Here is a 14609-nt window from a genome sequence, read left to right as displayed (position 1 = left end):
AATCAACAATGATGTGGTCATCAATCCTGTCTGGCAAGGACATGGTCTCATTGTCTGTGATTTAGACTAGCATGGATGGTCATGCAAATTCAGCCCCAGCCCGGTGAAGCATTGAATCGTCCATATTTAACTTTCTATGTTAATTAGGCCAGAGTGATCTGACGAGCGAGGAACTAACAGGACTATAGGAGTATGACTACCACATCCATACACCATGAGCTAATCTGGTGTTATCTCTATTTGTTTGATTTGTTCACGCTGTTCTGGATGAAGAAGTAGCTGTAGCGTCGAGACAGTTTTGCTGCGTTCGTTTGTTCACGCTGTTCTGGATGAAGAAGTAGCTGTAGCGTCGAGACATCTTTGCTGCGTTCGTTTGTTCACACTGCGTTTCCTCTCTTCTTTCTCATTTTGACATCTCCATGAAAACTAAACTTTGCTGCTGACTTCTCAGAAAAGAAAAAGTGTGGAATAAAAAAAAATAGAATGTCATCCAATTCTGCTAAATACTATTTACCAGCTAAATCCATCTCTTCATTTCCATACAAATGTAAAACTAGAGAGGCATGGAATCTTCTCTATATCTCAAATTAATCAAAATGTTCACATAGAGATCAGGATGCTGCCAGCAGCACGGAGAGAGAGAGCGAGAGACAAGGAGGGAGGGAGAAAATTACTCCTTTCAAAATAAAAGCCATTTGAGATGCTAATCAGAATGACAAGTCTCTGTTTTTACATCTGAAGACTTGTTTAACTTCTTCTAGACCATAAAACCAATGATGATTTAAGACAATTGGAAGGATTGGAGATATAGATGAATGCATTTTCACAATGCCCTCTTTCTTCATCTTCTTTCCTCTTTACTATTTCCCCCTTCGGACTCAAGGGAGCGATAACTTCTGCTGCTTATGAAGTGACAAAATACTTAGTGCCTTCTAGCGTCTTCATTTTATAATATAACAGACTTTTAAAATGGTCTGAAAAGTCCCTGTTAAGGACCTGTCTCTAATGCTAATTGTCACGCCCTGACCTTAGAGATGCTTTTTATGTCTCTATTTTGGTTGGTCAGGGCGTGGGTTTGGGTGGGTACTCTATGTCTGGTGTTCTATGTTGTCCTTGTTTTGTATTTCTATGTGTTTGGCCTGGTATGGTTCCCAATCAGAGGCAGCTGTCTATCGTTGTCTCTGATTGAGAACCATACTTAGGTAGCCTGTTCCCACCTGTGTTTGTGGGTAGTTGTTTTCTGTTTTGTGTGTCTGCACCAGCCAGAACTGTTTCGGTCGTTATCTTTGTTATTTTTGTTATTTCAGTGCTCATTTAATAAATATGGACATGAACCACGCTGCACCTTGGTCCTCTTCTCCTTCTCCCGACGACAATCGCTACAGAACTACCCACCACCAAAGGACCAAGCAGCGTGGAAGGATGGACTCCTGGACATGGGAGGAAATATTGGACGGCAAGGGACCCTGGTCACAGCCGGGAGAGTATCGCCGTCCGAAAGAGGAGCTGGAGGCAGCTAGAGCAGAGTGGCGAAACTACGAGGAATTGGCTCGAGGTAACGGGCACGAGAGGCAGCCCCAGAATTTTGGAGGGGGTACACGGGGAGATTGGCGGACTCAGGTAGGAGACCTGAGACAGCTCCCCGTGCTTACCGTGGCGAGAGAGTGACTGGGCAGGCACCGTGTTATGCGGTGAAGCGCACGGTGTCCCCAGTGCGCACGCATATCCCGGTGCGCTACATCGCAGCTTCTCGAATCGGCCGGGCTAGAGTGGGCATCGAGCCAGGAGGGATGCCGGCTCAGCGCATCTGGTCTCCAGTGCGTCTCCTCGGCCCGGGGTATACTGCACCAGCCCTACGCACGGTGTCCCCGGTTCACCAGCACAGCCCAGTGCGGCCTGTTCCAACTCCCCGCACTTGCCGGGCTACAGGGGGGATCCAGCCAGGACGAGTTGTGCTAGCTCTGCGCTCGAGACCGCCAGTGCGCCTCCACGGTCCAGTGCATCCGGTGCCTCGGCCAAGGACAAGGCCTCCTGCATGTCTCCCCAGCCTGGTGAGTTCTGTGCCTTCTCCCAGAGCCAGGCCTCCTGTGTGTCTCTCCATTCAAGTGAGGATCCATGGCAAGCCTCCAGTGATGATCCATGGCAAGAAGCCTCCAGTGATGATACATGGCACGAAGCCTCCAGTGATGATCCATGGCAAGAAGCCTCCAGTGATGATCCATTGCACGAAGCCTCCAGTAATGATCCATGGCACGAAGCCTCCAGTGATGATCCATGGCAAGAAGCCTCCAGTGGTGATCCATGGTACGAAGCCTCCAGTGAGGATCCATGGCAAGAAGCCTCCAGTGATGATCCATGGCACGAAGCCTCCAAACACACACACACACTCACACACAATATTCCCATGATCTCATCATTTTATCCAGTTGGGTTGTGGGAGATGAGGTTTTTGAACATATGCCTCAGGAATATGACACATGAATTCTATATACTGTCTATTTCAAAGCCTCTTTAGTGCAGGCCATTTGACTTGTGTTATCTCTAACACCCGAGGACTGAGGAGGGTGAAGGGTTCTGTCTCCTTATGTATCACAGCAATGATTACATTATGGAACCCATGGTTTCTTAGCTGGCTTTTACCCTGAACATTTAGTGGAGGATGAAACAGTCATGACCTGGATGTGTGTGTACATGTTTGTACAGTGTGTTTGCGTTTGTTCAATCGCCTCGCTCCTCACCGAAAAGGTCATTTGGTGGAGAGGGGAGCTCCGCAGTGGCAGGGTGCATGCTGGGTGTAAAGAAACAGAACCCCAGTTGCTCAGCCCCTATCACCCCTGTGCAAGCAAAAACAACCACAACTTGATGTTGTTGTGGTCTGTGTGTTTGGCTCTGTGAGGTTCATGTCTGTAGTAGATCAATAGAGACAAGGCAGGTAGCCTAGTGGTTAGAGGCAGGTAGCCTAGTGGTTAGAGGCAGGTAGCCTAGTGGTTAGAGGCAGGTAGCCTAGTGGTTAGAGGCAGGTAGCCTAGTGGTTAGAGGCAGGTAGCCTAGTGGTTAGAGGCAGGTAGCCTAGTGGTTAGAGGCAGGTAGCCTAATGGTTAGAGGCAGGTAGCCTAGTGGTTAAAGGCAGGTAGCCTAGTGGTAGAGGCAGGTAGCCTAGTGGTAAGAGGCAGGTAGCCTAGTGGTAAGAGGCAGGTAGCCTAGTGGTAAGAGGCAGGTAGCCTAGTGGTTAGAGGCAGGTAGCCTAGTGGTTAGAGGCAGGTAGCCTAGTGGTTAGAGGCAGGTAGCCTAGTGGTTAGAGGCAGGTAGCCTAGTGGTTAGAGGCAGGTAGCCTAGTGGGTAGAGGCAGGTAGCCTAGTGGGTAGAGGCATGTAGCCTAGTGGTTAGAGGCATGTAGCCTAGTGGTTAGAGGCAGGTAGCCTAGTGGTTAGAGGCAGGTAGCCTAGTGGTTAGAGGCAGGTAGCCTAGTGGTTAGAGGCAGGTAGCCTAGTGGTTAGAGGCAGGTAGCCTAGTGGTTAGAGGCAGGTAGCCTAGTGGTTAGAGGCAGGTAGCCTAGTGATTAGAGGCAGGTAGCCTAGTGGTTAGAGGCAGGTAGCCTAGTGGGTAGAGGCAGGTAGCCTAGTGGGTAGAGGCAGGTAGCCTAGTGGTTAGAGGCAGGTAGCCTAGTGGTTAGAGGTAGGTAGCCTAGTGGTTAGAGGCAGGTAGCCTAGTGGTTAGAGGCAGGTAGCCTAGTGGTTAGAGGCAGGTAGCCTAGTGGTTAGAGGTAGGTAGCCTAGTGGTTAGAGGCAGGTAGCCTAGTGGTTAGAGGCAGGTAGCCTAGTGGTTAGAGCGTTGGGCCAGTAATTGAAAGGTTGCTCGATCGAATCCCCGAGCTGACAAGGTAAAAATCTATAGTTTTTCCTGAGCAAGGCAATTAACCCTCTGTTCCCCAGGCGCCAAAGAAGTGGATATTGTTAAAGACAGCCCGCACCTCTCTGATTCAGAAGGGTTGGGTTAAATGTGGAAGACACAATTCAGTTGAAGGCTTTCAGTTGTACAACTAACTAAGTATGTCCCTTAGCGAGGTGGACTGACTCAATGGGAACAATAAACAACATGCTTTTTTTTCTCTCTCTGCCCAAATGTCTTTTCACTACCCTGTGGCAAGGCTATTTGCATAATCCCCATTGACCAACCGAATATATTTCATTGTTCGCAAAAATATGAATCATCATTTGTGATAAATCAGTACGTCTGACAGGAAGTGTTTCGGAGGTAGATTGTGCTTTTGTAGTGAGTTCTGTACGCTATGGCTTGAGTTCCTATAGCAAAAAGTACCATTTGTCCAGTTCAATGGGTAGACGATGATGGTTAAAGAGCTTTAGTGCGCCTACATTCACGAGAACAATTACATTGTTTCTGACTTAATGATTAATTTTCATTACCACCGCTCATATTCTCTCTCTCTCCATACATCTAAAAACACGTTTTGTTTCCCTTATTTCAGCTTGTAGGAAACCTACAATCTCTCACTGAGAGCTCTGTTAAATAAAAATATTTCACATATGAATTAAGCATGAATCATTCAAATGATTTATTCTACAGTACTGGTAACCCTATTGCCCACATGGCCCAATGTGCCTTGGTCGACAGTAGTGCAGTACATAGAAAACAGGATTCCATTTGGGCTGCAGACACCACAGTAGGGGAGCTGGATAAATCTTTCATTTTGATTGCCTTTATTTTTTAATTGAGTTGGCACAACTTTCCAATGACAGATTGGAGGTAAAATGGTGTTTCTCTACAGTGTCAATGTTAACATGAGGGTGACTTAAATGTCATGATTAAACCATGTCAACACACAATCACATCGACTATCAGCTGTCAGCCATCTAATGTCCGCTAGCTCTAGTTAATAACATGGAGATCATCAGCCCTCCTCTAGTTAATAAAATGGAGATCATCAGCCCTCCTCTAGTTAATAACATGGAGATCATCAGCCCTCCTCTAGTTAATAACATGGAGATAATCAGCCTTCCTGTAGTTAATAACATGGAGATCATCAGCCTTCCTGTAGTTAATAACATGGAGATCATCAGCCTTCCTGTAGTTAATAACATGGAGATCATCAGCCCTCCTCTAGTTAATAACATGGAGATCATCAGCCCTCCTCTAGTTAATAACATGGAGATCATCAGCCCTCCTCTAGTTAATAACATGGAGATCATCAGCCTTCCTGTAGTTAATAACATGGAGATCATCAGCCCTCCTCTAGTTAATAACGTGGAGATCATCAGCCCTCCTCTAGTTAATAACATGGAGATCATCAGCCTTCCTCTAGTTAATAACATGGAGATCATCAGCCTTCCTCTAGTTAATAACATGGAGATCATCAGCCTTCCTCTAGTTAATAACATGGAGATCATCAGCCCTCCTCTAGTTAATAACATGGAGATCATCAGCCCTCCTCTAGTTAATAACATGGAGATCATCAGCCCTCCTCTAGTTAATAACATGGAGATCATCAGCCCTCCTCTAGTTAATAACATGGAGATCATCAGCCCTCCTCTAGTTAATAACATGGAGATCATCAGCCTTCCTCTAGTTAATAACATGGAGATCATCAGCCCTCCTCCAGTTAATAACATGGAGATCATCAGCCCTCCTCTAGTTAATAACATGGAGATCATCAGCCTTCCTCTAGTTAATAATATGGAGCTCATCAGCCCTCCTCTAGTTAATAACATGGAGATCATCAGCCTTCCTCTAGTTAATAACATGGAGATCATCAGCCCTCCTCTAGTTAATAACATGGAGATCATCAGCCCTCCTCTAGTTAATAACATGGAGATCATCAGCCCTCCTCTAGTTAATAACATGGAGATCATCAGCCCTCCTCTAGTTAATAATATAGAGATCATCAGCCCTCCTCTAGTTAATAACATGGAGATCATCAGCCTTCCTGTAGTTAATAACATGGGGATCATCAGCCTTCCTGTAGTTAAATAAACTTCATATTTTCTGGTCAATGCATTACATTTACTGTCTGCCTTTTCTGTCTAAAATGTTTTAATAATTAATGTCAGGTTGTAATGGGGACAAATTACCTTCTGCCACCTCATAAATGAATTACCGATATCCCATTTAAAAATTGTTTTACTATAAGATGATCAGCTTTTGTGTTTTCACTGTGTAGATTTAAAGTATGCCTAACGTCTGAAACACGTTACATTATCTGTAACCCCTTTCTTCTCTCTCTCTCTCTCTCTCTCTCTCTCTCTCTCTCTCTCTCTCTCTCTCTGTCTCTGTCTCTGTCTCTGTCTCTGTCTCTGTCTCTGTCTCTGTCTCTCTCTCTCTCTCTCTCTCTCTCTCTCTCTCTCTCTCTCTCTCTCTCTCTCTGTCTCTGTCTCTGTCTCTGTCTCTGTCTCTGTCTCTGTCTCTGTCTCTGTCTCTCTCTCACTCTCTCTCTCTCACTCTCTCTCTCTTTAGGTTTCTCTATCCTTCAGGCCATCATGGAGTCGGCCGTAACCAACAACTGGCAGGTGACGTCTCGGTCTGTGGGGAGCATCACAGATGCAGCAGAGTTGAAACGTATCATCGAGGAGATGGACAGGAGGCAGGAGAAACGCTACGTCATTGACTGTGAGGTGGACAGGATCAACACTATCCTAGAACAGGTAGGACTCAGACTCAGACTTACAAAACACACCGAGCTACAGGTTTACCTACCGCAGGACTGCCCTCGAAGCCTACCATTGACTATGTACAGACCCAGCGTGCGACAGAGCTGCAGGAGATGTGACCCGTTTTTGTTGTTTATGTTTTGTAGTTGTGTCTAGGGGGGCATATGGGGGAGGGAATACTGTCACCTTCAGGTGTTTGTCCCCCTGTGTGCTGACGGTGTCAGGTTCTTAGGTCTCCACAGTCTAGTATATGTCCCTCGGCCTGGAAATGGCTGATCTCCCCCTCTAGGGTGAAGAAACTGTCTTCATTAATATCTGGGTATTCTATTGGCGGATATAGGTAGCACACAGGAGGACATTTTTCTCTGATGAGATCATTTCCTTAGTTATTTCTAACCAGATATAAAATGCTCCTGTTTTGATTAATTTAATCAAGTGGGTTACGTCTGCTCTATACTAAATTAGCATACCCCCTGAGTCTCATCCCTGTTTTACTCTGTGTAGTTTGGTGGATGGGACTACCAACTCTCTGTAACCTAGAGGGCAACCAGTGGGTCCATCTCCTCTATACCATGTATCTTGTAGAATAACATTGTCTGTATTATTTCTGAAGTCCAGGTTCCTGCTCTTTAGGCTAAAGGCAGATGACCTCAGGCTTTGTATATTCCAGGATGAGATAGTGAAGGCTTTGTGTTCCATAAAGTGTCCTATGTTTCGTGTGGTTTGGCCTCAGACAAGTATGTGTGAGCATAGCCTGCTCACCATCTGATACATGCCATTGGCTTGGGCCAGTTTAGCTCTCTCTCTGTCTTCCCCCCCCCCCCCCACCTTTTCTCTGGGCTTAATGCCTCTAAACTGCTTAATAGCCCCTCAGCTTACCGTTGCAGACTGTCTATATGTCTCTATGCCTACAAGGCAATCAGACACATCATTGTATTCCTCCTGTTGATAGCATTTCATTGAGCTATATTATATTGGTTTCTCCCTGCTTTACAATATCCCCTCAAAGAGTGTTAGTTTCAGTCTAATTCCATACCGGAGTCATAGTTTAATTCTGAATTGCTTTAAGTATTAATTTACTGTGTGTAATTTTATTACCGCCGTACAGCTAAATGTCCTTACTCGATAATTCTAGGGTAAAGTGTAAAAAAAAAAGATCTATTCAACCTATATTCATTCAGTTCAGGATAAGCATCGGATTTGAAAAGGGTCTCTAGAGAATGTACTGTACTCAGACATTTTAATGGCTGTGTCTTTAACAGGGTTCTCAGATTTACTACCTATAATAGTATAATTCTGCATGTGTTCTAAGCATTTTGATGTGAATTCACTCAATGTCTCTATGCTCATATTTAATGAGGGTTTTCTCTCTGGTGTAATTACCCCCCCCCCCCCCCCCAACACCCCTCAATATTGTATCTTGTTCAATTACTGTAGCGTTTAAGAAGAGAGGAGGCACTCAACACAAGGCCTTCACCTCCCTCCAGGAGGGAGTGGGCATACTCACACATGTACATGCTCAGTTCCGTCGCCTCATCGTGGGTTGTCTAAACTTCAGCTGATTGGACTCATTTTTGCCAAGCCTCAGTGATGACTCAGAAGCTGCTAGACTTTGCCATATCTAGCCCCCTAGGGTGTTCCATTATTCTGTAAGTCTGGCCCCTAGGGTGTTCCATTATTCTGTAAGTCTGGCCCCTAGGGTGTTCCATTATTCTGTAAGTCTGGCCCCTAAGGTGTTCCATTATTCTGTAAGTCTGGCCCCCTAGGGTGTTCCATTATTCTGTAAGTCTGGCCCCCTAGGGTGTTCCATTATTCTGTAAGTCTGGCCCCTAAGGTGTTCCATTATTCTGTAAGTCTGGCCCCTAGGGTGTTCCATTATTCTGTAAGTCTGGCCCCCTAGGGTGTTCCATTATTCTGTAAGTCTGGCCCCTAGGGTGTTCCATTATTCTGTAAGTCTGGCCCCTAAGGTGTTACATTATTCTGTAAGCCTGGCCCCCTAGGGTGTTCCATTATTCTGTAAGTCTGGCCCCTAAGGTGTTCCATTATTCTGTAAGTCTGGCCCCTAGGGTGTTCCATTATTCTGTAAGTCTGGCCCCCTAGGGTGTTCCATTATTCTGTAAGTCTGGCCCCCTAGGGTGTTCCATTATTCTGTAAGTCTGGCCCCTAGGGTGTTCCATTATTCTGTAAGTATGGCCCCCTAGGGTGTTCCATTATTCTGTAAGTCTGGCCCCCTAGGGTGTTCCATTATTCTGTAAGTCTGGCCCCTAGGGTGTTCCATTATTCTGTAAGTCTGGCCCCGTAGACTGTACCATTAATCTGTAAGTCTAGCCCCTAAGGTGTTCCATTATTCTGTAAGTCTGGCCCCTAGGGTGTTCCATTATTCTGTAAGTCTGGCCCCCTAGGGTGTTCCATTATTCTGTAAGTCTGGCCCCCTAGGGTGTTCCATTATTCTGTAAGTCTGGCCCCTAGGGTGTTCCATTATTCTGTAAGTATGGCCCCCTAGGGTGTTCCATTATTCTGTAAGTCTGGCCCCCTAGACTGTACCATTATTCTGTAAGTCTGGCCCCCAGGGTGTTCCATTATTCTGTAAGTCTGGCCCCCTAGGGTGTTCCATTATTAAGTCTGGCTCCCTAGGGTGTTCCATTATTAAGTCTGGCTCCCTAGGGTGTTCCATTATTAAGTCTGGCCCCCTAGGGTGTTCCATTATTAAGTCTGGCTCCCTAGGCGGTTCCATTATTAAGTCTGGCCCTCAGTGGTGGGCAATTTACAAAATTGTCAAACTTGAGTAAAAGTAAAGACCTTAATAGAAAATGACTCAAGTAAAAGTAAAAGTCACCCAGTAAAATACTCCTTGAGTAAAAGACTAAAAGTATTTGGTTTTAAAAATACTTAAGTATCAAAAGTAAATGGGAATTGCTAAAATGTACTTAAGTGTCCTGTGATGATCAGTACAGATCTGTCAACTGCATAGTTTGCCTGTCATACAATGCACTGCAGCTAAATTAATCCAAAGGCACTGCTACTCTCTCTGGGTGTTTCCCAAATGGCACCCTATTGTTCCAGAGCCCTATGGACCCTGGTTAAAGTAGTGTGCTATCTAGTGAATATGGTGTCAATCGGAACAAGTCCTCTGACTCACCCCAATGACTGTGATTCATAGAACACTCCATTGTTGTGATGATGTCATATATAATGTATGTAGCATTGCACCCACAGATGAGGACAGTAAACAGATGGTGTTTATATTATAACCCACAGATGATGACAGTAAACATATGGTATTTATATTATAACCCACAGATGAGGACAGTAAACAGATGGTATTTATATTATAACCCACAGATGAGGACAGTAAACATATGGTATTTATATTACAATCCACTGATGAGGACAGTAAACAGATGGTATTTATATTACAATCCACTGATGAGGACAGTAAACAGATGGTATTTATATTACAATCCACTGATGAGGACAGTAAACAGATGGTATTTATATTACAATCCACTGATGAGGACTGTAAACAGATGGTATTTATATTACAATCCACTGATGAGGACTGTAAACAGATGGTATTTATATTATAACCCACTGATGAGGACAGTAAACATATGGTATTTATATTATAACCCACTGATGAGGACAGTAAACAGATGGTATTTATATTACAATCCACTGATGAGGACAGTAAACAGATGGTATTTATATTATAACCCACAGATGAGGACAGTAAACATATGGTATTTATATTATAACCCACAGATGAGGACAGTAAACATATGGTATTTATATTATAACCCACAGATGAGGACAGTAAACAGATGGTATTTATATTATAACCCACTGATGAGGACAGTAAACAGATGGTGCTGTGTCTTTCCATGTGACTCTAGGCCTGTCTTTCTAAATCTGTGAATGTGTGGGTGTGTACTGAGTCTGTGAATGTGTGGGTGTGTTCTGAGTCTGTGGGTGTGTTCTGAGTCTGTGAATGTGTGGGTTTGTTCTGAGTCTGTGAATGTGTGGGTGTGTTCTGAGTCTGTGAATGTGTGGGTGTGTTCTGCCTCTTAGTCACTCCATTCTGTTCAGGCATAACTCTCCCCCCTCCTGGGCTTTCTATATCTCTGTTGGAGTCAGCTTAAAGGCAGAAAACACACACGCACACGCACACACACACACACACACACACACACACACACACACACACACACACACACACACACACACACACACACACACACACACACACACACACACACACACACACACACACACACACACACACACACACACACACACACACACACACACACACACACACACACACACACACACCTGTGCCCAGCAGCAATCACAGAGAGGGGGGCCTGTATGAATGGAGTCTGGGACATGCCAAGGGCTCACAAGCTGTTGAGAGACGACTAAGCAGAGGCCGCCATATGTGGAAGGAAGAGATAGAGGGGAGCAGAGAGGGAGGGAGGAAGAATATAAACTGAAAAAAGAGAGGGGTCTGGGGGATTGTTATAACAACATGCTGGGAGGAGGGCAGCCATGGTGGAGCCAATATAGCCCTCTGTGGCCCTCTTCCTGCTAAGATGCAGAGGGCTAGAGTGGAAACTGTGTAGGATTCACCCATTCATGTGTCTACAGATTTAGATTCTGCATTGTGTTGTGTTTTTCTTACAGTTTTTTGGGATTGCTTACACACTAAAATTAAAAGTAGTACACTATTAGCAAAACCTTACACTCAAGAAGCAAAACATCAGCCCATATTTGCACAACTATAAGCACATTGTCAACCTCACACTTGTTGCAAAACTCTACACACAGTGATTTGCAAAACACTAAACACACTTAACATACATTACACACAAAAATCTATCATGAAGTCACGTCCTTGCAATACCAAAGCACTGACTGTCAAATTACCACACCGTCCAACCAATTGGTTCAACACAGTCATCAGGTGTGCAAACACTCGTTTGCTTAATTGTAGACACACCAATCAGGTGTATAAGCACTATAAAAAGCAGCAGGTGAGTTCATCGGTCTTCAAGCACAATGGAAAGAGTCAGAGAAAGAGTAAGACGAGGAGGAGGAGGAGGACGAGGAGGAGGACGACGAGGAGAACGAGGAGGACGAGGAGGAGAACGAGGAGGACGAGGAGGAGAACGAGGAGGACGAGGAGAACGAGGAGGAGGAAGAGGAAGACAAGAAGGTGCTCAAAGAGGACCGAATCTGAAAAATGAGATCCGCGCAACACTGGTTGACCACGTTGTCAACCACGGCCTGACGCTGAGGGAGGCTGGACTGCGAGTACAGCCAAATCTAAGCCGATATACAGTGGCAAGTGTGATGAGAACATTTCGACTGGAAAATAGGTATTGTAAAAATATCATCATATCAAAAACATCTGCACGGTTTCAGTAACTGCTTACAGTACTGTATTCTATGCACTATCAGCACTTCTGTTACCTTTTCCTGTGAAATTACTGTACTATTGTATACTCTTTTTTTTTCTACATAGGATTGAGGGTCAGGGACGACAAGGGGGAAGGACTCCTATGTTCACAGAACAGTAAGAGAGGGAGATAGTAAACATGGTTTTGGCCAACAATGCTATAACACTCAAGCAGCTCCAAGTTAACATTGTCAATAACCACACCATTTTCAACGATATCCATCAGGTCTCAACATCAACACTGGCACGCATTCTAAAAAAAAAACATATTCAAATGAAGCAAATTTATCGAGTGCCTTTCGAGCGCAATTCCGAAAGGGTGAAACAACTGCGGCATGATTATGCAGAGGTATGTATTCACTTTAGCAGTGTGATCTTGCATACTGTCTCATAATATTTTACTGCACTGTAATATGTATACTAGATCTACACTGAACTACACAATTTTGCCTGACACTGTTTTTCAGAGAGTTTTACGAATGGATGGAGAGGAGATCCAGCATGAGTTCATTTACGTAGATGAGGCTGGGTTCAACCTGATGAGAACACGAAGGAGGGGAAGAAACATCATTGGCCACAGGGCTATAGTCAATGTCCCAGGGCAACGTGGGGGTAATATAACACTCTGTGCAGCCATTACACAGAATGGGGTCCTCCACCGCCATGCCCATATGGGCCCTTACAACACAGCACTCATACTTACATTCTTGGACCAATTGCACAACATAACAGCAGCAAATCAAATCGATCATATGCAATACATTGTTGTCTGGGACAATGTGTCTTTCCACCGCTCTGCTCTGGTTCAGAACTGGTTTCAGCAACATCCACATTTCACCGTCCTATATCTTCCACCATACTCTCCATTCCTCAACCCCATAGAAGAGTTTTTCTCAGCATGGAGGTGGAATGTATATGATCTCCGTCTCCAGGCTGAGGTACCCCTGTGACCAGATGGAGGTAGCAGCAATGCAAGGATGGATTCGTCATTCAAGACGTTTCTTTCCAAGGTGTCTTGCTAATGACAACATTGCCTGCGTGGTTTGATGAAATTCTCTAAGCCAGATCCAACTAGGCGAAGAGACAATGTCTAGTTATTTTTATTTTTATTTTTTTGAACTTACAATACGTAAAGTGACGTTTGGTTACAGTATTATGAATCTCCATGTCAACATTTTGGGCGTGTTGAGAAATAAATGAGTTTCTTCAGTCTGCAACATTGGTCTTGTGTAGTGTTTGGTGAATTGACATTATATTTGTACTTTGTTGATAGTAGCCTATTCTAATCATAGGGAAGTAGAAGTGCTAAAAGTGTTTTAGGTTTATCACAGCAGAGTGTAACTCGTGCAAACAGAGTATAGTAATGTGAAACGTGTGTGTTTCATATGGTAACAAAGTGTGGTTTTTAAAAAGAAGTGTATAGTTTTTACAAGAGTGTTTAATTTTGCAAAGGATCTGTAGTGTTTTGCTAATTGGGTGCGTGGTTGTGCTAATTGTGTGTAGTGTTTTGAAAACACGGGCCCTGTTTTGAAAATCGTGCTTAAGCAATCAAAAAAAACTGTAAGAGGGTATGTCTTTGTTAGTCCGGGTTGAGCTTGAAAACCCTGCTGTGTGTCAAATGCAAATGTTTTAATCAGACCATGAGAGAGAGAGAGGGATAATTGGAGATAAATAATGTGAGTGGGAGAGAGAGAGAGAGGGAAAGGGATAATTGGAGAACAAGAAAGAGAGTGGGGGAGAGTATGGGAGAGAGAGTGAACACAGAGAGAGAGAGAGAGAGAGTGATAACAGAGAGAGAGTGAGATAAATATAGAGAGAGTGAAAACAGAGAGAGAGAGAGTGATAACAGAGAGAGTGAGAGTGATAAGAGAGAGAGAGAGAGTGATAACAGAGAGAGAGAGTGATAACAGAGAGAGAGAGTGATAACAGAGAGAGAGAGAGTGATAACAGAGAGAGTGAGAGTGATAAGAGAGAGAGAGAGTGATAACAGAGAGAGAGAGTGATAACAGAGAGAGAGAGTGATAACAGAGAGAGAGAGAGTGATAACAGAGAGAGTGAGAGTGATAAGAGAGAGAGAGAGTGATAACAGAGAGAGAGAGTGATAACAGAGAGAGAGAGTGATAAGAGAGAGAGAGAGAGAGTGATAACAGAGAGAGAGAGTGATAACAGAGAGAGAGAGTGATAACAGAGAGAGAGAGAGTGATAACAGAGAGAGTGAGAGTGATAAGAGAGAGAGAGAGTGATAACAGAGAGAGAGAGTGATAACAGAGAGAGAGAGTGATAACAGAGAGAGAGAGAGTGATAACAGAGAGAGTGAGAGTGATAAGAGAGAGAGAGAGTGATAACAGAGAGAGAGAGTGATAACAGAGAGAGAGAGTGATAACAGAGAGAGAGAGAGTGATAAGAGAGAGAGAGAGAGTGATAACAGAGAGAGAGAGTGATAACAGAGAGAGAGAGTGATAACAGAGAGAGAGAGAGTGATAACAGAG

General features: G+C 44.3%; 1 protein-coding gene across 2 annotated transcripts in view; it reads left to right on the top strand.

The window, feature by feature from the left end:
* The window catches only part of LOC139574756 (glutamate receptor 3-like), a 328769-nt gene that overhangs the window by 172108 nt on the left and 142052 nt on the right, over window positions 1–14609 (top strand). For both annotated transcript variants that reach the window (XM_071399624.1, XM_071399622.1), the window contains exon 4: window positions 6469–6656. In XM_071399624.1, coding sequence (XP_071255725.1) covers window positions 6469–6656 — 188 coding nt within the window. The remainder of the gene's footprint in view (window positions 1–6468; window positions 6657–14609) is intronic.

The sequence above is a fragment of the Salvelinus alpinus genome, chromosome 4 (genome assembly GCF_045679555.1).
Source record: "Salvelinus alpinus chromosome 4, SLU_Salpinus.1, whole genome shotgun sequence".
NCBI lineage: Eukaryota > Metazoa > Chordata > Actinopteri > Salmoniformes > Salmonidae > Salvelinus > Salvelinus alpinus.
Note: the sequence above shows the minus strand (reverse complement) of the source record. Positions and strands in the feature narration are given on the sequence as shown.